Source organism: Oncorhynchus keta, chromosome 12 (assembly GCF_023373465.1).
Source record: "Oncorhynchus keta strain PuntledgeMale-10-30-2019 chromosome 12, Oket_V2, whole genome shotgun sequence".
Taxonomy (NCBI): Eukaryota; Metazoa; Chordata; class Actinopteri; order Salmoniformes; family Salmonidae; genus Oncorhynchus; species Oncorhynchus keta.
In genome coordinates this window covers 39,064,261-39,087,330 of record NC_068432.1, presented here as the reverse complement: position 1 = coordinate 39,087,330, position 23,070 = coordinate 39,064,261, and the positions used below count along the sequence as shown (strand labels likewise).

At 43.9% G+C, this 23,070-nt stretch overlaps 1 protein-coding gene across 1 annotated transcript; it reads right to left on the bottom strand.

The window, feature by feature from the left end:
* Nucleotides 1-15,756: 15,756 nt before the first annotated feature.
* LOC118391728 (B-cell CLL/lymphoma 7 protein family member A-like) lies at nucleotides 15,757-21,881 on the bottom strand. The gene is made up of 6 exons (XM_035783228.2): nucleotides 21,432-21,881; nucleotides 19,918-20,002; nucleotides 19,512-19,596; nucleotides 19,115-19,261; nucleotides 16,609-16,709; nucleotides 15,757-16,394 (listed from the first exon to the last, which is right to left on the bottom strand). Exons 1-6 carry the CDS (start codon nucleotides 21,521-21,523, stop codon nucleotides 16,320-16,322), a joined length of 585 nt encoding a protein of 194 aa, XP_035639121.1. The 5' UTR covers nucleotides 21,524-21,881; the 3' UTR covers nucleotides 15,757-16,319.
* Nucleotides 21,882-23,070: the final 1,189 nt, after the last annotated feature.

Here is a 23,070-nt window from a genome sequence, read left to right as displayed (position 1 = left end):
TGACGGTTTTTATATGATGTCATTCAGTTACAGTCTCCATTCTCAACTCTGTAGTTTAAATGTACTGAACCTGTCATTCATAGTTAAATGTAAATATTTAATACAATTATTTAGTGTCAGCTCAGTGACATGTTTAAAACTTAAGACAAATAAAAACATGGCACTATTAATTAGTTAAACTGTTTTACCTACGAAGTACATTTTAATATAGCAACCAAGACACACCCTCCGATAAAACCTACCTACGCTACAAGCCTGTCCTTACGGGAAAACATACAGTTGAAGTCTGAAGTTTACATACACCTTAGCCAAATACATTTAAATTCAGTTTTTCACAATTCCTGACACTTAATCCAGGTAAAAAATTCCCTGTCTTAGATCAGTTATGATCACCACTTTATTTGAAGAATGTGAAATGTGAGAATAATAGTAGATAAAATGACTTATTTCAGCTTTTATTTCTTTCATCACATTCCCAATGGGTCAGAAGTTTACATACACTCAATTAGTATTTGGTAGCATTGCTTTTAAATTGTTTAACATGGGTCAAACGATTCAGGTAGCCTTCCACAAGCTTCCCACAATAAATTGGATGAATTTTGGCCCATTCCTCCTGACAGAGCTGGAGTAACTGAGTCAGGTTTGTAGGCCTCCTTGCTCACAAATGCATTTTCAGTTCTGGCCACACATTTTCTATAGGATTGAGGTCAGGGCTTTGTGATGGCCACTCCAATACCTTGACTTTGTTGTCCTTAAGCCATTTTGCCACAACTTTGGAAGTATGCTTGGGGTCATTGTCCATTTGGAAGACCCATTTGCAAACTAGATTTAACTTCCTGACTAATGCCTTGAGATGTTGCTTCAATATATCCACACATTTTCCTGCCTCATGATGCCATCTGTTTTGTGAAGTGCACCAGTCCCTCCTGCAGCAAAGCAACCCTACAACATGATGCGGCCACCCCTGTGCTTCACAGTTGGGATGGTGTTCTTCGGCTTGCAAGCCTCCCCCTTTTTCCTCCAAACATAATGATGGTCATTATGGCCAAACAGTTCTATTTTTGTTTCATCAGACCAGAGGACATTTCTCAAAAAAGTACAATCTTTGAAACCATTTGCAGTTGCAAACCGTAGTCTGGCTTTTTTAATGGCGGTTTTGGAGCAGTGGCTTCTTCCTTATTGAGCGGCCGCCATCCAGGTTATGTCGATATAGGACTCGTTTTACTGTGGATATAGATACTTTTGTACCTGTTTCCTCCAGCATCTTCACAAGGCTGTTGTTCGGGGATTGATTTGCACTTTTGGAACGCGTCTCCTTCCTGAGTGGTATGACGGCTGCGTGGTCCCATGGTGTTAATACTTGCATACTATTGTTTGTACAGATGAACGTGGTACCTTCAGGAATTTTGAAATTGCTCCCAAGGATGAACCAGACTTGTGGAGGTCTACAATTGTTTTTCTGAGGTCTTGGCTGATTTATTTGGATTTTCCCATGATGTCAAGCAAAGAGGCACTGAGTTTGAAGGTAGGTCTTGAAATACATCCACAGGTACACGTCCAATTGACTCAAATTATGTAAATTAGCCTATCAGAAGCTTCTAAAGCCATGGCATCACTTTCTGGAATTTCCCGAGCTGTTTAAAGGCACAGTCAACTTAGTGCATGTAAACTTCTGACCCACTGGAATTGTGATACAGTGAATTATAAGTGAAATAATCTGTCTGTAAACAATTATTGGAAAAATTACTTGTGGCATGCACAAAGTAGATGTCCTAACCGACTTGCCAAAAGTATAGTTTGTTAACAAGACATTTGTGGAGTGGTTGAAAAAATAGATTTAATGACTCCAACCTGAGTTTATGTAAACTTCAACTGTAAATGAGACCAGTACCACTGTGTTGTTCTACCTCTAGAAAACAAAGACAGTAAAAAAATGTTTTTAAATCACACACAGTACCACTCAAAAGTTTGGACCCACCTACTAATTCAAGGGTTTTTCTTTATTTTTACTATTTTCTACATTGTAGAATAATAGTGAAGACATCAACACTATCAAATAATACATATGGAATCATGTAGTAACCAAAAATAGTGTTAAACATATCAGCATATATTTTATATTCGAGATTCTTCAAAGTAGACACCGTTTGCCTTGATCACAGCTTTGCACACCCTTGGCATTCTCTCAACCAGCTTCATGAGTTAGTCACCTGGAATGCATTTCAATTAACAGGTGTGCCTTGTTAAAATCTAATTTGTGGAATTTCTGTCCTTCTTAATGTGTTTGAGCCAATCAGTTGTGTTGTGACAAGGTAGGGGTGCTATACAGAAGATAGACTGATTTGGTTAAAGACCAAGTCTATATTACTGCAAGAACAGCTCAAATAAGCAAAGAGAAATGACAGTCCATCATTACTTTAAGACATCAATCCTGAAAATTTAGAAATATTTACGTTTCTTCAAGTGCAGTCGCAAAATCCATCAAGCACTATGATGAAACTGGCTCTCATGAGGACCGCCACAGGAATGGAAGACCCAGAGTTACCTCTGCTGCAGAGGATAAGTTCATTAGAGTTACCAGCCTCAGAAATTGCAGCCCAAATAAATGCTTCACAGAGTTCAAGTAACAGACACATCTCAACATCAACTGTTCATGGTCGAATTGCTGCAAAGGAACCACTACTAAATTACATCGATATGAGGAAGAGACTTGCTTGGGCCAAGAAACACGAGGAATGGACATTAGACTGGTGGAAATCTGTCATTTGGTCTGATGAATCCAAATTTGAGATTTTTGTTACCAACCACTGTGTCTTTGTGAGATGCAGAGTGGGTGAACGGATGATCTCTGCATGCGTGGTTCCCACCACGAAGCATGGTGGAGGAGGTGTGATGCTGCTTTGCCATCCCATCTGGTTTGCACTTAGTGGGACTATCATTTGTTTTTCAACACGACAATGACCCAACACACCTCCAGGCTGTGTAAGGGCTATTTGACCAAGAAAGAGAGTGATGGAGTGCTGCATCAGATGACCTGGCCTCCACAATCACCTGTTCTCAACCCAATTGAGATGGTTTTGGATGGGTTGGACTGCAGGAAAAGCAGCCAACAAGTGCTCAGCATATGCGGGAACTCCTTCAAGACTGTTGGAAAAGCATTCCAGGTGAAGCTGGTTAAGAGAATGCCAAGAGTGTGCAAAGCTGTCATCAAGGCAAATGGTGGCTACTTTGAAGAATCTAAATTCTAAAATACAAAAACTACATGATTCCATTTCATAGTTTTGATGTCTTCAATGTTATTCCACAATGTAGAAAATAGTTTTAAATTTTTTTTAAAAACTTGAATTAACTTTTGACTGGTATTGTGTGTGTGTATATATATATATATATATATATAATACTTTTGCAAGGCACTGTATGTAGTGCCTTGCAAAAGTATTCACCCCCTGTGGCGTTTTTCCTATTTTGTTGCATTACAACCGGTAATTTAAATTGATTTTTTGGGGGATTTCATGGAATGGACATAAACAAAAGTCATAATTGGTGAAGTGAAAAAAATTACTTGTTTTAAAAAAGTATTAAAATTAAAAATGGAAAAGTGGTGCGTGCAAAGTTCACCTGTGTGCAATCTAAGTGTCACATGATCTGTCATATGATCTCAGTATATATACACCTGTTCTGAAAGGCCCAGTGTCACGCCCTGACCTTAGAGAGCTTTTTATGTCTCTATTTTGGTTTGGTCAGGGTGTGATTTGGGGTGGGCATTCAATGTTCTTTTTTCTATGTTTTGTATATCTTTGTTTTGGCTGGGTATGGTTCTGTCACGGTTTTCTAATGGTGAAGGAGAGTCGGACCAAACTGCAGCGCGTATATTGTGATCCATGTTTATTTACACAACGTAACACGAATCCAAAACACAAACTCTACAAAACAATAAACGTAGTGAAAACCGAAACAGCCTTAACTGGTGCAAACTAACACAGACTAAGGACATCAAGACACTCAGGACAATCACCCACAATACAACCAAAGAATATGGCTGCCTAAATATGGCTCCCAATCAGAGACAACGATAAACACCTGCCTCTGATTGAGAACCACTTCAGACAGCCATAGACTCTCCTAGAACACCCCACTAAGCTACAATCCCACTAAGCTACACACCACATACAAAAACCCATGTCTCACCCTGGCCTGATCAAATACATAAAGAAAAACACAAAATACTTCGACCAGGGCGTGACAGAACCCCCCCCCCCCCTAAGGTGCGGACTCCCGAACGCACCTCAAATCAATAGGGAGGGTCCGGGTGGGCGTCTGTCCATGGTGGCGGCTCCGGCGGGGGACGTGGACCCCACTTCACAATTGTCTTAGTCCCCTCTCCTCGCGTCCCTGGATAGACCACCCTCGCCGCCGACAATGGCCTAGTAGTCCTCACCCAGAACCCCACTGGACTGAGGAGCAGATCGGGACTGAAGGACAGCTTGGGACTGAGGCAGCTCGGGACTGAGGGGAAGCTCGGAGTGAGAGAAAGCTCGGGAGTGAGAGAAAGCTCGGGAGTGAGAGGAAGCTCGGGAGTGAGAGGAAGCTCAGGCAGGTTGATGGATCTACCAGATCCTGGCTGACTGGCGTATCCTGGCTGACTAGCAGATCTGGCAGATCCTGGCTGACTGGCGGATCCTGGCTGACTGGCGGATCCTGGCTGACTGGCGGATCCTGGCTGACTGGCAGATCTGGCAGATCCTGGCCGACTGGCGGATCCTGGCCGACTGGCGGATCCTGGCCGACGGGCACTTCTGGCGGATCCTGGCTGACGGGCTCTGGCGCCTCTGGGCTGAGGGGCTCTGGCGCCGGACAGGCGGGAGACTCCGGCAGCGGCCCAAGGAGACGCACTGGGGACCAGATGCGTAGAGCCGGCTTCATGGCATTTGGCTCGACGCTCAATCTAGCCCGGCCGATACGCGGAGCTGGAATATACCGCACCGGGCCTGCACTGGGGACACCGTGCGCACCACTGCATAACACGGTGCCTGCCCGGTCTCTCTAGCCCCCCGGTAAGCACAGGGAGCAACATTCACAAGGCCGCAGGGCCAGACAGATTACCAGGACGTGCACTACGAGCATGCGCTGACCAACTGGCAAGTGTCTTCAATTACATCTTCAACATGTCTGTAATTCCAACATGTTTCAAGCAGACAACCATAGTCCATATGCCCAAGAACACTAAGGTAACCTGCCTAAATGACTACCGACCTGTGCACTCACATCTGCAGCCATGAAGTGCTTTGAAAGGTTGACCATGGATCACATCAACACCATTATCCAGAACATAGCGGATATATCTCTGGCTGGATTGGGCTCTGAGCGCCGTTCTCAGATTATGCTTTTTCCGTAAAGTTAAAAAAAAAAAAAAATCAGATACAGCGTTTGCATTAAGGAGAAGTCTATATTTAATTATGTGAATAACACTTGTATCTTTTATCAATGTTATCAATGTTATGAGTATTTCTGCAAAATCACAGGATGTTTTGGAATCAAAACATTACTGCACGTAACGTGCCAATGTAAACAAAGATTTTTGGATATAAATATGCACATTATCGAAAAAAACATACATTATTGTGTAACATTATGTCCTATGAGTGTCATCTGATGAAGATCATCAAAGGTTAGTGATTAATTTTGTCGATATTTCTGCTTTTTGTGACCATCTTTGCATGGAAAAATGGCTGTGTTTTTTTTTACTTGTGGTGATCTAACAATCATATGTTGTGATTTCGCTGTAAAGCTTCTTTTTTTATCGGACACGATGGGTAGATTAACAAGAAGTTTCTTTCATTTGCTGTATTGGACTTGCGTGAAAGTTACATATTTCTAAAAAATATTTGTGAATTTCGGGAGTGAAGCTCGGGAGTGAGAGAAAGCTCGGGAGTGAGAGAAAGCTCGGGAGTGAGAGAAAGCTCGGGAGTGAGAGAAAGCTCAGGCAGGTTGATGGATCTACCAGATCCTGGCTTGCTGGTGGTTCCGGCAGATCCTGGCTGACTGGCGGATCCTGGCTGACTAGCAGATCTGGCAGATCCTGGCTGACTGGCGGATCCTGGCTGACTGGCGGATCCTGGCTGACTGGCGGATCCTGGCTGACTGGCAGATCTGGCAGATCCTGGCCGACTGGCGGATCCTGGCCGACTGGCGGATCCTGGCTGACGGGCTCTGGCGCCTCTGGGCTGAGGGGCTCTGGCGCCGGACAGGCGGGAGACTCCGGCAGCGGCGCCGGACAGGCGGGAGACTCCGGCAGCGCAGGAGAGGAGAAAGGCTCCGACAGCGCAGGAGAGGCGAGGCGCACTGTAGGCCTGATGCGTGGTGCGTGGTGCTGGCACTGGTGGTACTGGGCCGAGGACACGCACAGGAAGCCTGGTGCGGGGAGCTGCTACCGGAGGGCTGGGGTGTGGAGGTGGTACTGGATAGACCGGACCGTGCAGGCGCACTGGAGCTCTTGAGCACCGAGCCTGCCCAACCTTACCTGGTTGAATACTCTCGGTCGCCCTGCCAGTGCGGCGAGGTGGAATAGCCCGTACTGGGCTATGTAGGCGATCCGGAGACACAGAGCGCAAGGCTGGTGCCATGTAAGCCGGCCCAAGGAGACGCACTGGGGACCAGATGCGTAGAGCCGGCTTCATGGCATTTGGCTCGACGCTCAATCTAGCCCGGCCGATACGCGGAGCTGGAATATACCGCACCGGGCCTGCACTGGGGACACCGTGCACACCACTGCATAACACGGTGCCTGCCCGGTCTCTCTAGCCCCCCGGTAAGCACAGGGAGTTTGCGCAGGTCTCCTACCTGGCGTTGCCATACTCCCTGTAAGCCCCCAATACATTTTTGGGGCTGATTCCCAGGCTTCCGTCCACGCCGTCGTGCTTGCTTCGCCAAACTCATTCTCCTGTAACCTTCCGCGCACTGCTCCATCGAATCCCAGGCGGGCTCCGGCACTCTCCCTGGGTCGACCGCCCACCTGTCTATCTCCTCCCAAGAAGTATAGTCCATACTGTACTCCTCTTTGGGCTGCTCCTGTTTCCTCTTCTCCTTCTGCACCTTTGGGCGGCTACACTCCCCTGGTTTAGCCCAGGGTCCTCTCCCGTCAAGGATTTCCTCCCATGTCCAGAAATCCTTAATACGCAGCTCCTCTTTGGGCTGCTCCTGCCTGTTGACACGCTGCTTGGTCCGTTTACGGTGGGTGATTCTGTATATATTGTGATCCATGTTTATTTACACAACGTAACACGAATCCAAAACACAAACTCTACAAAACAATAAACGTAGTGAAAACCGAAACAGCCTTAACTGCATCTACATCTACATCTAAGTCATTTAGCAGACGCTCTTATCCAGAGCGACTTACAAATTTGTGCATTCACCTTATGACATCCAGTGGAACAGTCACTTTACAATAGTGCATCTAAATCTTAAAAGGGGGGAGGGGTGAGAAGGAGTACTTATCCTATCCTAGGTATTCCTTAAAGAGGTGGGGTTTCAGGTGTCTCCGGAAGGTGGTGATTGACTCCGCTGTCCTGGCGTCGTGAGGGAGTTTGTTCCACCATTGGGGGGCCAGAGCAGCGAACAGTTTTGACTGGGTGTAAACTAACACAGACGAAGGACATCAAGACACTCAGGACAATCACCCACAATACAACCAAAGAATATGGCTGCCTAAATATGGCTCCCAATCAGAGACAACGATAAACACCTGCCTCTGATTGAGAACCACTTCAGACAGCCATAGACTCTCCTAGAACACCCCACTAAGCTACAATCCCACTAAGCTACACACCACATACAAAAACCCATGTCACACCCTGGCCTGACCAAATACATAAAGAAAAACACAAAATACTTCGACCAGGGCGTGACAGGTTCTCAATCAGGGACAGCTAACTATCGTTGTCTCTGATTGGGAACCATGCTTAGGTAGCTTTTTCCCACCTATGATTGTGGGTAGTTGTTTTCTGTTTAGTGTTCTGCACCTGACAGGACTGTTTCGGTTTCGTTTTGCACGTTGTTATTTTTTGTTCCAGTGTTCAGTTTTTCAATAAAATCCTGAACACTTACCACGCTACGCTTTGGTCCAATTTTTCCTCATCAGACGACAACTAACATTACACCCAGAGTCTGCAACACCACTAAGCAAGGGGCACCACTAAGCAAGCAGCACTATGAAGACCAAGGAGCTCTCCAAACAGGTCAGGGAAAAAGTTGTGGAGAACTACAGATCAGGGTTGGGTTATGAAAAAATATCAGAAACTTTGTACATCCCACGGAGCACCATTAAATCCATTATTAAAAAATGGAAATAATATGGCACCACAACAAACCTGCCAAGAGAGGGCAGCCCACCAAAACTCACAGACAGGCAAGGAGAGCATTAATCAGAGAGGCAACAAAAAGACCAAAGATAACCCTGAAGGAGCTGCGAAGCCCCATAACGGAGATTGGAGTATCTGTCCATTGGACCACTTTAAGCCGTACACTCCACAGAGCTGGGCTTTACGGAAGAGTGGCCAAAAAAATGCCATTGGTTAAAAAAATAAATAAGCAACCACGTTTGGTGTTCGCCAAAAGGCAATGTGGGAGACTCCCCAAACATATGGAAGAAGGTACTCTGGTCAGACGAGACTAAAATTCAGCTTTTTGGCCATCAAGGAAAACGCTATGTCTGGCGCAAACTCAACACCTCTCGTCACCCCCACACCATGATGCTGCCACCACCATGCTTCACTGTGGGGATGTTTATCATTGGCAGGGACTGGGAAACTGGTCAGAATTGAAGGAATGATGGATGGCGCTATATACAGGGAAATTCTTCCAGAGATTTGAGAGTGGGACGGAGGTTCACCTTCCAGCAGTACAATGACCCTAAGCATTCTGCTAAAGCCACACTTGAGTGGTTTAACGGGAAACATTTAAATGACTTGGAACAGCCTAGTTAAAGTCCAGACCTCAATCCAATTGAGAATCTGTGGTATGACTTAAAGATTGCTGTACACCAGCGAAACCCATTTAACTTGAAGCAGCTGGAGCAGTTTTACCTTGAAGAATGTGCAAAAATCCCAGTGGCTAGATGTGCCAAGCTTATAGAGACATAGGATCAAGAGGTGAAGTGTTTTAGCACTATATCTCTTGACACAATGATGAAAATAATCATGGCCTCTAAACCTTCAAGCTGCATACTAGACCCTATTCCAACTAAACTACTGAAAGAGCTGCTTCCTGTGCTTGGCCCTCCTATGTTGAACATAATAAATGGCTCTCTATCCACCGGATGTGTACCAAACTCACTAAAAGTGGCAGTAATAAAGTCTCTCTTGAAAAAGCCAAACCTTGACCCAGAAAATATTTGAAAAACTATCGGCCTATATCGAATCTTCCATTCCTCTCAAAAATGTTAGAAAAGACTGTTGCGCAGCAACCCACTGCCTTCCTGAAGACAAACAATGTACACGAAATGCTTCAGTCTGGTTGTAGACCCCATCATAGCACTGAGACTGCATTTGTGAAGGTGGTAAATGACCTTTTAATGGCATCAGACCGAGGCTCTGCATCTGTCCTCGTGCTCCTAGACCTTAGTGCTGCTTTTGATACCATCGATCACCACATTCTTTTGGAGAGATTGGAAACCCAAATTGGTCTACACGGACAAGTTCTTGCCTGGTTTAGATCTTATCTGTCGGAAAGATATCAGTTTGTCTCTGTGAATGGTTTGTCCTCTGACAAATTAACTGTAAATTTCGGTGTTCCTCAAGGTTCCGTTTTAGGACCACTATTGTTTTCACTATATATTTTACCTCTTGGGGATGTCATTTGAAAACATAATGTTAACTTTCACTGCTATGCGGATGACACACAGCTGTACATTTCAATGAAACATGGTGAAGCCCCAAAATTGCCCTCGCTAGAAGCATGTGTTTCAGACATAAGGAAGTGGATGGCTGCAAACGTTCTACTTTTAAACTCGGACAAAACAGAGATGCTTGTTCTCGGTCCCAAGAAACAAAGAGATCTTCTGTTGAATCTGACAATTAATCTTAATGGTTGTACAGTCGTCTCAAATAAAACTGTGAAGGACCTCGGCGTTACTCTGGACCCTGATCTCTCTTTTGAAGAACATATCAATACCATTTCAAGGACAGCTTTTTTCCATCTATGTAACATTGCAAAAATCAGAAACTTTCTGTCCAAAAATTATGCAGAAAAATTAATCCATGCTTTTGTCACTTCTAGGTTAGACTACTGCAATGCTCTACTTTCCGGCTACCCGGATAAAGCACTAAATAAACTTCAGTTAGTGCTAAATACGGCTGCTAGAATCCTGACTAGAACCAAAATAATTTATCATATTACTCCAGTGCTAGCCTCCCTACACTGGCTTCCTGTCAAGGCAAGGGCTGATTTCAAGGTTTTACTGCTAACCTACAAAGCATTACATGGGCTTGCTCCTACCTATCTCTCTGATTTGGTCCTGCCGTACATACCTACACGTACGCTACGGTCACAAGACGCAGGCCTCCTAATTGTCCCTAGAATTTCTAAGCAAACAGCTGGAGGCAGGGCTTTCTCCTATAGAGCTCCATTTTTATGGAATGGTCTGCCTACCCATGTAAGAGACGCAAACTCAGTCTCAACCTTTAAGTCTTTACTGAAGACTCATCTCTTCAGTGGGTCATATGATTGAGTGTAGTCTGGCCCAGGAGTGGGAAGGTGAACGGAAAGGCTCTGGAGCAACGAACCGCCCTTGCTGTCTCTGCCTGGCCGGTTCCCCTCTTTCCACTGGGATTCTCTGCCTCTAACCCTATTACACGGGCTGAGTCACTGGCTTACTGGGGCTCTTTCATACCGTCCCTGGGAGGGGTGCATCATTTGAGTGGGTTGAGCCCCCCCCCCTGTACTCAGCCTTGTCTCAGGATGGTAGGTTGGTGGTTGAAGATATCCCTCTAGTGGTGTGGGGGCTGTGCTTTGGCAAAGTGGGTGGGGTTATATCCTTCCTGTTTGGCCCTGTCCGGGGGTGTCCTCGGATGGGGCCACAGTGTCTCCTGACCCCTGCTGTCTCAGCCTCCAGTATTTATGCTGCAGTAGTTTATGTGTCGGGGGGCTAGGGTCATTTTGTTATATCTGGAGTACTTCTCCTGTCCTATTCGGTGTTCTGTGTGAATTTAAGTGTGCTCTCTCTAATTCTCTTTCTTTCTCTCTCTCGGAGGACCTGAGCCCTAGGACCATGCCTCGGGACTACCTGCCATGATGACTCCTTGCTGTCCCCAGTCCACCTGGCCGTGCTGCTGCTCCAGTTTCAACTGTTCTGCCTTATTATTATTGGACCATGCTGGTCATTTATGAACATTTGAACATCTTGGCCATGTTCTGTTATAATCTCCACCCGGCACAGCCAGAAGAGGACTGGCCACCCCACATAGCCTGGTTCCTCTCTTGGTTTCTTCCTAGGTTTTGGCCTTTCTAGGGAGTTTTTCCTAGCCACTGTGCTTCTACACCTGCTTTGCTTGCTGTTTGGGGTTTTAGGCTGGGTTTCTGTACAGCACTTTGAGATGTCAGCTGATGTACGAAGGGCTATATGAATCAATTTGATTTGATACCCCAAGAAACTTGCAGCTGTAATTGCTGCAAACGGTGGCTCTACGAAGTATTGACTGTTTTTCTTGTCTTATTTCGTGTTTGTTTCACAATAAAAAAAATATTTTGCATCTTCAAAGTTTTAGGCATGTTGTGTAAATCAAATGATAAACTAGAGGTCGAACGATTAATCGGAATGGCCGATTAATTAGGGCTGATTTCAAGTTTTCATAGCAATCGGTAATCTGCATTTTTGGACACCGATTGTGGCCGACATTTTTATTTTATTTTTTTACCTTTATTTAACTAGGCAAGTCAGTTAAGAGCACAATCTTATTTTCAATGACGGCCTAGGAATGGTGGGTTAACTGCCTTGTTCAGGGGCAGAATGACAGATTTTTACCTTGTCAACTCGGGATTCGATCTTGTAAACTTCTTTTTACTAGTCCAATGCTCTAACCACCTGCCTTACATTGCACTCCACGAGGTGACTGCGTGGCAGGCTGACTACCTGTTACGCGAGTGCAGCAAGAAGCCAAGGTAAGTTGCTAGCTAGCATTAAACATGTCTTATAAAAAACAATCCATCTTAACGTAATCACTAGTTAACTACACATGGTTGATGAAATTCCTAGTTTATCTAGCGCGTTCTGCGTTGAATATAATCGATGCAGTGCCTGTTAATTTCTCATCGAATCACAGCCTACTTCGCCAAACGGGTGATTAAACAAGCGCATGTGCAAAAAAAGCACTGTCGTTGCACCAATGTGTACCCAACCATAAACATTATCGTCCTTCTTAAAATCAATACACAAATATATATTTTTAAACCTGCATATTTAGTTAATATTGCCTGCTAACATGAATTTATTTTAACTATGGAAATTGTGTCACTTCTCTTGCGTTCCATGCAAGCAGTCAGGGTATATGCAGCAGTTTGGGCCACCTGGTTCGTTGCGAACTGTGTGAAGACCATTTATTCCTAACAAATACAGTAATTCATTTGCCAGAATTGTACATAATTATGACATAACATTAAAGGTTGTACAATGTAACAGCAATATTTAGACTTAGGGATGCCACCCGTTAGATAAAATATGGAATGGTTCTGTATTTCACTGAAAGAATAAACGTTTTGTTTTCGAAATGATAGTTTCCGGATTTTACCATATTAATGACCTACGGCTTGTATTTCTGTGTGTCATTATGTTATAATTAAGTCTAGGATTTGATATTTGATAGAGCAGTCTGACTGAGCGGTGGTAGGCAGCAGCAGGCTCGTAAGCATTCATTCAAACAGCACTTCCTTTCGTTTTGCCAGCATTGAGCTGTTTATGACTTCAAGCCTATCAACTCCCAAGATTAGGCTGGTGTAACGATGTGAAATGGCTAGCTAGTTAGCAGGGTGCGCGCTAATAGCGTTTCAATCGGTGACTTCACTTGCTCTGAGACATTGAAGTAGTTCTCCTTGCTCATTGAACACATTTATGAAGATTTTACACTATTGTGGAGAGATGTACTGTTGGGATTCTTTACATACAATAGAAATAAGCGGAATAATTTTTATGCAATTAATTTCATTATTCTTTTGGCCAAATTTCATATACACAAATGTAAATTTACAAACAGAAAACCACATTTTCGTATCCTACAAAAAGAAATTGAACTGTATTTTAAGACGGTTAAATGCTCTACTAACAAAAAAGCTGTTAGAATTAAGTAAGTAAGTAAGTAAGTATATGCATGTCCCTTAAGGTCCTTGTGTAATTGTAATGTGATATTGTACCCCCTAACTCGATTGTCCATTGTTTGTAATCTATGTATGCTTGTGTTCCCTCATGTGCTTTATGTATTGATTTGTTGTTAATAAAAAATAAAAATAAATAAAAAAAAGTTCTCCTTGCTCTGCAAGGGCCGGCTTTTGTGGAGCGATGGGTAACGATGCTTCGAGGGTGACTGTTGTCGATGTGTTCCTGGTTCGAGTACACTGGCAATACTAAAGTGCCTATAAAAACATCAATAGTCAAAGGTTTAGAGAGAAATAGTCCTATAATAGCTACAACCTAAAACTTCTTACCTGGGAATATTGAAGACTCATGTTAAAAGGAACCACCAGCTTTCATATGTTCTCATGTTCTGAGCAAGGAACTGAAACGTTAACTTTTTTACATGGCACACTTTTACTTCCTTCTCCAACACTTTGTTTTTGTATTATTTGAAACAAATTGAACGTTTCATTATTTATTCGAGGCTAAATTGATTTTATTGATGTATTACACTGCTCAAAAAAATAAAAGGAACACTTAAACAACACAATGTAACTCCAAGTCAATCACACTTCTGTGAAATCAAACTGTCCACTTAGGAAGCAACACTGATTGACAATAATTTTCACATGCTGTTGTGCAAATGGAATAGACAACAGGTGGAAATGTTAGGCAATTAGCAAGACACCCCCAATAAAGGAGTGGTTCTGCAGGTGATAACCACAGACCACTTCTCAGTTCCTATGCTTCCTGGCTGATGTTTTGGTCACTTTTGAATGCTGGCGGTGCTTTCACTCAAGTGGTAGCATGAGACGGCATCTACAACCCACACAAGTGGCTCAGGTAGTGCAGCTCATCCAGGATGGCACATCAATGCGAGCTGTGGCAAGAAGGTTTGCTGTGTCTGTGAGCGTAGTGTCCAGAGCATGGAGGCGCTACCAGGAGACAGGCCAGTACATCAGGAGACGTGAAGGAGGCAGTAGGAGGGCAACAACCCAGCAGCAGGACCGCTACCTCCACCTTTGTGCAAGGAGGTGCAGGAGGAGCACTGCCAGAGCCCTGCAAAATGACCTCCAGCAGGCCACAAATGTGCATGTGTCTGCTCAAACGGTCAGAAACAGACTCCATGAGGGTGGTATGAGGGCCCGACGTCCACAGGTGGGGGTTGTGCTTACAGCCCAACACCGTGCAGGACGTTTGGCATTTGCCAGAGAACACCAAGATTGGCAAATTTTCCACTGGCGCCCTGTGCTCTTCACAGATGAAAGCAGGTTCACACTGAGCACGTGACAGACGTGACAGTCTGGAGACGCCGTGGAGAACGTTCTGCTGCCTGCAACATCCTTCAGCATGACCGGTTTGGCGGTAGGTCAGTCATGGTGCGGGGTGGCATTTCTTTGGGGGGCCGCACAGCCCTCCATGTGCTCGCCAGAGGTAGCCTGACTGCCATTAGGTACCGAGATGAGATCCTCAGACCCCTTGTGAGACCATATGCTGGTGCGGTTGGCCCTGGGTTCCTCCTAATGCAAGACAATGCTAGACCTCATGTGGCTGGAGTGTGTCAGCAGTTCCTGCAAGAGGAAGGCATTGATGCTATGGACTGGCCCGCCCGTTCCCCAGACCTGAATCCAATTGAGCACATCTGTGACATAATGTCTCGCTCCATCCACCAACGCCACGTTGCACCACAGACTTTCCAGGAGTTGGCGGATGCTTTAGTCCAGGTCTGGGAGGAGATCCCTCAGGAGACCATCCTCCACCTCATCAGGAGCATGCCCAGGCGTTGTAGGGAGGTCATACAGGCACGTGGAGGCCACACACACTACTGAGCCTCATTTTGACTTGTTTTAAGGACATTACATCAAAGTTGGATCAGCCTGTAGTGTGGTTTTCCACTTCAATTTTGAGTGTGACTCCAAATCCAGACCTCCATGGGTTGATAAATTTGATTTCCATTGATCATTTTTGTGTGATTTTGTTGTCAGCACATTCAACTATGTAAAGAAAAAAGTATTTAATAACAATATTTCATTCATTCAGATCTAGGATGTGTTATTTTAGTGTTCCCTTTATTTTTTTGAGCAGTGTATATTAAGTTCAAATAAGTGTTCATTCAGTATTGTTGTAGTTGTCATTATTACAAATAAATAAATACATTTGAAAAAATGTAATTGTCTGATTAATCGGTATCGGCTTTTTTTTGGTCCTCTAATAATCGGTATTGGCGTTAAAATCATAATCGGTCAACCTCTAATACAAACCCCCCAAAAATCCATTTTAATTCCAGGTTATAAGGCAACAATTAGGAAAAATGCCAAGGGGGTGAATACTTTCAGAAGCCATTTTGTAAAAAAAATACACAAATCCACACCCAGTACAGCAGCAGTAAATCCATGGTTTATTGTTTGTGTGACCTTATGTCTTAGCAGTGCATTGACCCTCCTGAGCTAAAAAAACAACCCCAAAACTCAATGTAACAACTGGAAACTGACCTAAACAAACACTGTATCAACCAGAGGTGAGTTAGGGGGAGGTTTGACGTGGCTCTTGGGTTAGAAGATGCTCTTAAGGCGTCAGCATGCTTCAGTTCGGCTGGTGCTTAGCCGAACTTGGCTAGCCAAACCGAACGAGTGTGCTTGCATACTCCCTTAAAAGACCTTTGCTTAAAAAAATGAGAAAAAGCGTCAATAGCAGTTTGTCCATTTTGAGACGCCGTAGTGTTTTTTTCTTCTGGGCTGAGCTGAGCACACTGCGCAACCCCTGGTCATGGAGGGGATAACAGGCTGGATCACAGAGCTACTCTTGGCATTAGTGAGTGTGGAAGAAGAGAAGAGGGGCTCAGTGAAGGGAGGTAAAGTCCTTTCTCCCTCTGCTCAGAGGAGTGTTTGGGGCTACATGGGGGAGGAAGAGGATAGAGAGAAGAAAGGATGCAGTGTGACTATTTCTCCTCGTAGTCCTGAGATGGAGACTCCTGCTTGTTCTTCTTACTGCGAGGAGCCTCTTCCTCCGGATCCTGCCAGCCAACAGACGAACATACAAACACAACCATATCTGAGGAAATCAATTTGTCCATTTATTCAATAAAAAATGTGGATGGGATAAAAAGAGATTAAAGAGGCTTTGATTTTTAAGGAGGCCCTCATGCCACTCATATTCTTTGTGGAGGAAGAGTAGAATATAGAGTACCAGACTGGCCAGGGTATATGGTGGAATATAGAGTAGAGTACCAGAGTGGCTTTGCGGCTGTCTGAGGTGTCCTTTTCTCCCGAGGAAGTCTGGCTGCTGTCTCTCTTGTCCCCCTGTCCTCTCTCTGATGGGTTGCTCTTCACTGCACCAAACGCACAATAACACACCATATTAAATACCTTTTAAACCAGTCACTGTCAGATCTTCAACTGTTGAATGACTGTCTGTAAATCTGCATTGCTTGCTGTTTGGGGTTTTAGGTTGGGTTTCTGTATAGCACTTTGTGACATCTTCTGGTGTAAGGGCTTTAGAAATACATTTGATTTGTATATTTGAATATCAATTAGTATTGGTATTTTGGTATGATCCCCATTAGCTGTTGCTACTGATCCCCAAAAGCAGCAGCTACTCTTCCCGGGGTCCACAAAGAACATTCAAACATGACATAATAGAGAACATTAATAGACAACAGCTCAAGAACTGAACTACATTACAAAAAAGCCACATGTAGCCTACATATCAATACATACACACAAACTATCTCGGTCAAATAGGTTTGCTGTTCACTTGAGCAATATGGAGATGGAATGGAGTTACATGCAATAATGGCTCTATATGATATTGTACATTTTTTGAGTTTGTTCTGGATTTGTGGGCTGTGTGTGTCAGAGCTGTGTGTAAGCTATGCAAACAATTTGGGATTTTAAACACATATATTTTTCTTATAAAAATAACTGATGCTGTCGGTCTCTCCTCAACTCTTAGCCAAGAGAGACTGTCATGCATAGTATTTACATCAGCCCTCTGATTACAATGAAGAGCAAGACGTGCCACTCTGTTCTGGGCCAGCTGAAGCTGCAGCTTAACTAGGTCTTTCCTTGCAACACTCGACCACACAACTGGACAATAATCAAGATAAGATAAAACTAGAGCCTGCAGGACTTGCTTTTGGAGTGTGGTGTCAAAAAAAGGAGAGCATCTCTTTATTACAGACAGACCTCTCCCCATCTTTACAACCATTGAATCTATATGTTTTGACCATGACAGTTTACAATCTAAGGTAAGGCCAAGTCATTTAGTCTCCTCAGCTTGTTCAACAGCCACACCATTCATTACCAGATTCTGAGGTCTAGAACATAGGGAATGATTTGTACCAAATACAATGCTCTTAGTTTTAGATGTTCAGGACTGGCCACCAATTCTAAAACAGACTGTAACTCTTTCTTAAGAGTTTCAGTGACTTCATTAGCTGTGGTTGCTGATGTGTATATGGTTTAATCAACCGCATACGTGGACACACATGCTTTGTTCAATGCCAGTGGCAGGTCATTGGTAAAAATAGAAAAGAGTAGAGGGCCCAGAGAGCTGCCCTGCGGTACACCACAATTTGCATGTTTGACGTTATAGAAGCTTCCATTATTTTTGTTATATTAGATAGATATCTCTGAAAAGCCATAACACATGCATTTTTTCAACAACAAGTTATGGTCAATAATATCAAAGGCTGCACTGACATCTAACAGTACAGCTCCCACAAACGTATTATTATCAATTTCTTTCAAACAATCATCAGTCATTTGTGTCAGTGCAGTGCATATTGAGTGCCCTTCTCTATAAGCATGGTGAAAGTCTGTTAAATTGTTTACAGAGAAATAGCATTGTATTTGTTCAAACACAATTTCTTTCCAAAGGATTGCTAAGAGCTGGCAGCAAGCTTATGTTTCTGCTGTTAGAACCAGTAAAGGCCGCTACCAAAGGCCCAGATAAATCATGCATTATTTCTGTAACAAGACCTACTGTTGAGTATTCATGTTTACACTTATTTGCTACTTGTAAACAACTCAAGTCAAGGGCAACTGTAACGGATTAATGCTCCTGTGTGGTGATATGGAGTAATTACTTGTGCTCAGATAAAAAGACATGTCTGGGAGAGAGTAATAAATATAGGCATACTTGAAAGAGAGGGATAGAGAGAGAGTGGGGGTTAGAGAAAGAGAGAGCTATAGAGAGATAGAGGGGGTAGAGAGAGAAAGAGGGGGAGAGAGAGAAAGAGTGATGGGGTAGAGAGAGAGAAAGAGTGATGGGGTAGAGAGAGAAAAGGAGAGGGGGAGAGAGAGAGACAAAGAGAGAGAGAGAGAGAGAGAGAGAGAAAGAGAAAAAGAGTGAAAGAGAGTACCAGGCTGAGAGAGGTCTCTTGTTAGCAGGGGTGCAGATGGAGGGTTGGCAGTTGAAGCCTCGAGGGTCTGGTCACAGCTGCACTCCCTCTCTCTCTCAGCGGGATAGAAAAGATAACCCTTTCTCCTTCTCTCTCTCTCTCCCACAGTCTCCCAGCGTGATGAGCCTCTGAGTACAGCCTTGTGACCTCAGGCCTAATGACTGGAGCTCTCCAGCTAACCAAGCAGGAATTGAAGAAACACTAAACCCTATCACAGGGTTCACGCATCCAGTTCAATTAAAAGTGTATGGATGGGCCACTATAGGAGGGGATTTCAGGCTGGGAATTTGAGTGTGATTCCCCATGTTGGTGGTAGTGGTAGTGTGTCTCACCCCTCTTGCAGTCAGGGCTCTGGTCGCTATTGGCCTCACTGTTGTCGCCATGGGATACGGTGGTGGGTTCGGGGGCTGGGCTAGTGCTGGTTTTCCGTTTCCTGACAGGGGAGGATTCAGCGATAGAACTCTGGTTACTGTTGTCGTCTGAGAAAAAGAAAGGGAAGAAGACAGAAGGTTTTTACATTTGTTTAACCTTTAACTCCATTATGGGTCCACAGGCATACACACTGACCCACACACTGGACGTTAAGCGTCCTACAGAGTTCAAAGCTGCGGAGCCGTGTTATTTACTTTGAGATATGGCGGCCACTAGATAACAGCCAATTAAATATGTAATAATGGACCGTTTGTCAGAGTTTCGCAGCTATGGACTCTGAATTGAGCTTTTACCCACCATTCATGTCCATCATCCCAGGAGAAGAGCTGTTCTCTGGTGTGGTCAATTCTGACCCATACTTCTCATCCTTCCCCTTCTTCTTCTGCAAGACAACAGACAGGGGCAGAAATACTGTTTACATACAACACAATGACGTGACATGAGTTTGAGATGCTGAGAGAATTCTATAAAAGAACTAGACACTGGACTTGAATGAGTCTGTGGTGTGTGTGGTGGGCTGTGGTGTGGTGTGTGGTGGGCTGTGGTGTGGTGGTGTGTGTGGTGGGCTGTGGTGTGGTGGTGTGTGTGGTGGGCTGTGGTGTGGTGGTGTGTGTGTGGGCTGTGGTGTGGTGGTGTGTGTGGTGGGCTGTGGTGTGGTGGTGTGTGTGGTGGACTGTGGTGTGGTGGGCTGTGTATTATGTACTTCATCTGCTGTTTTGGGCTCAGTCACTGGAACCCACTTGAAGATCCTCAGGGATGTGTCTCCAACTGTCACCCATTTCTTCTCCCTGGTAGAGAGAGACGCACATGCACACAATTATTTAAATGGTTCAATTAGATTCGCATTCAATGTTCCTTTAGTGACAACAGCTCTCCCAGGGCATCCCACAAAACACAATACAGACCAAGTTCAGTCGGAAATAAACAACAACATGGAGACAGTCCCAGACTTTTGTTATAGAATAACATAGTTCCTATCACTCCTGGTTTAAACCCGAGTAGCACAGCAGTCTAAGGCACTTAATCTCAGTGCTAGAGGCGTCACTACAGACCCCAGTTCGATTCCAGGCTGTACAATTGGCCCAACGTTGTCCGGGTTTGTCCCGGAGTAGGCAGTCATTGTAAATATGAATTTGTTAACTGACTTGCCTAGTTAAATAAAATGTTAAAAAAATAGGACTTTTTGCATTATAATACTAAAATAGTATTACATTTTTGCAATAGCAAACGTGATCCAATAAAAATGTGGGCCTATTACAATTGAAAATCAAAATAGTTTTGATTCAAGGGGTACAAGTAAACATATCCATATGAAAACAAACTGAAGTAAGCTATTAGATTTAGTTTACATTCTTTCTATCTCGAAAGTTTCCTAACTGTAATTTACATTTACATTTAAGTCATTTAGCAGACGCTCTTATCCAGAGCGACTTACAAATTGGTGCATACACCTTATTTTTGCAAATTACCTTAAAAAATGTCCTATCTTTTCAATTATTTTGCAGAATTACTCTATTTCATGGAGACATGGGTGCAGAATCTCCATTTTAATTAATAAAACGAATCAAACGAATCCACTGGTGAAAATAAATGTTGCCTTGATATAAAGTTCATAAACATAATTTTGAAATAAAATGTAAAAAATTCCAGTGTTATTTCTAAGATTTTAAAAACAATGATTTATATTTGTAAAACCCTGAGACTGACTGCTTGTTCAGAAATCCAGTAGTCCTACGCCCTCCCTCTCCCAGACCCCACTGCGCAATCTCTGTTCGACCTAAAGGGCGACCCAAGGCGCTTAATTTAAAACTCCAGACGGTCGAAAAACTACTCCGACTCTAGAGCGCACTTGTCATAGTCCTGAAGTGTGTTAATGAATGATTTGCGTCGAGCCAGTGTTCTGTCGGCTCTCTCCCTCTGCCACTACAGCAGCTAGGAGAAAGGAATGGCTTCATGTGACTGCAACGAAATGTCTTCTGGGTTTAACCCACATTAAACCTTGGTGGGAAATTCTCTAGAATAATAGGGATCTCGGTTTGTAGGCTACTCGATATACGTAGCCACGCACACCACGAGTGCGCCCTGCGCACATGAGTAGAGATAATGTCATAAATCCCATATTTCAATCGCATGCTCATTCGTTCTATTTCCCTCTCAAAACAGGCAAGGCTTTATCTCATGTTTGGTAACGAATGGTGTTTTTCCCCTCTGTCTTACCATTTCCGTACTTTCTCAATCGCGGCCATAACCCGCTTGAAGTCATCTTTCGCCCTGCTTCGAGTCTCGGCTCGTACGGACCTGCCCGACATTGCCGCGGTTGGAAGGATTGGAAATATTTTAAAGCTCGCTGGCAGTTCTGACACAATGCAAACACACCGTACAGAGCGCACAGAGGGGCCAGCGCGCTTGCGCCAAGTGTAGAGGAGCTAGTAGGGCCCGCTGCAGAGATGCGCCTTGTTTCCCCGCAGTAATACAGACAGCAGAACAAAGCCACACAAACTCAACTATGGAAAACTTTGCCTGAAGAGTCTGAAATAATATTATAGGTAAAACAAAGGGTACTTATTTTTTTGCACGATAGTACTCGTGGCAAAAGTGACTATTTATATTATTACGCAGGACTCTTCGCGACAGCAGCCTTCATCATCTGCGCCCATTAAACAGCCTACATTTACGTTTATATTAGGCTACTTCTAAACAAAATAAAATGTTGGGGTTCTCTTATGCTTACAATTATGTTTTGAATCTTGCTTGAACAGTTGCTAAGATTAGATTTGTTTGTGGTCTTTAATAAATAACTTTTGGATGCAGCAGTTGTACGCTAGAATGCTAATGCTCATTGATATAGGCTGTAGCAAACGCTAGCTAAAGTTTTTTTAAATTATTATACGGAAACGTATTCAAACCCCTTGACTATTTCCATACATTGTTACATTACAGCCTTATTCTAAAATGGATAAAACAATGTATCAATCTACACAGATACTCCATAATGACAGCAAAAACAGTTGTTTTGACATTTGTGTAAGTTATTATTCTTTTTTTAATAACCTTAGTTACATAAGTATTAAGACCCTTTGCTATGAGAATTAAAATTGAGGTCAGGTGCATCCTGTTTCCATTGATCATCCTTGAGATGTTTCTACAACTTGATTGTCATCCACCTGTGGTAAATTCAATTGATTGGACATGATTTGGAAAGGCACGCACACACCTGTCTATATAAGGCCCTACAGTTGACAGTGCATGTCAGAGCAAAAACCAAGCCATGGGGTAGAAGGAATTGTCTGTGGAGCTCCAAGATAGGATTGTGTCGAGGCACAGAGCTGGGGAAGGGTACCCAAAACTTTCTGTAGCATTAAAGGTCCAAGAAAACAGTGGTCTCCATCATTCTTAAATGGAAAAAGTTTGGAACCACCAAGACTTTTCCTAGAGCTGGCCTCCCGGCCAAACTGAGCAATCAGGGGAGAAGGGCATAGGTCAGGGAAGTGACCAAGAACCCAATGGTCACTGATAGAGCTCCAGAGTTCCTCTGTGGAGATGGGAGAACCTTCCAGAAAGACAACCATCTCTGCAACACTCCACCAATCAGGCCTTTATGGTAGAGTGGCCAGCCGAATGCCACTCCTCGGTAAAAGGCACATGACAAACCCACTTGGAGTTTGCCAAAAGGCATAAAAAGGATTCTCAGACCACGAGAAACATGATTCTCTGGTCTTATGAAACCAAGATTGAACTCTTTGGCCTAAATGCTAAGTCTGGAGGAAAGCTGGCACCATCCCTACGGTGAAGCATGGTGGTGGCAGCATCATGCTGTGGGTACATTTTTCAGCGGCAGGGACTTGGAGACTAGTCA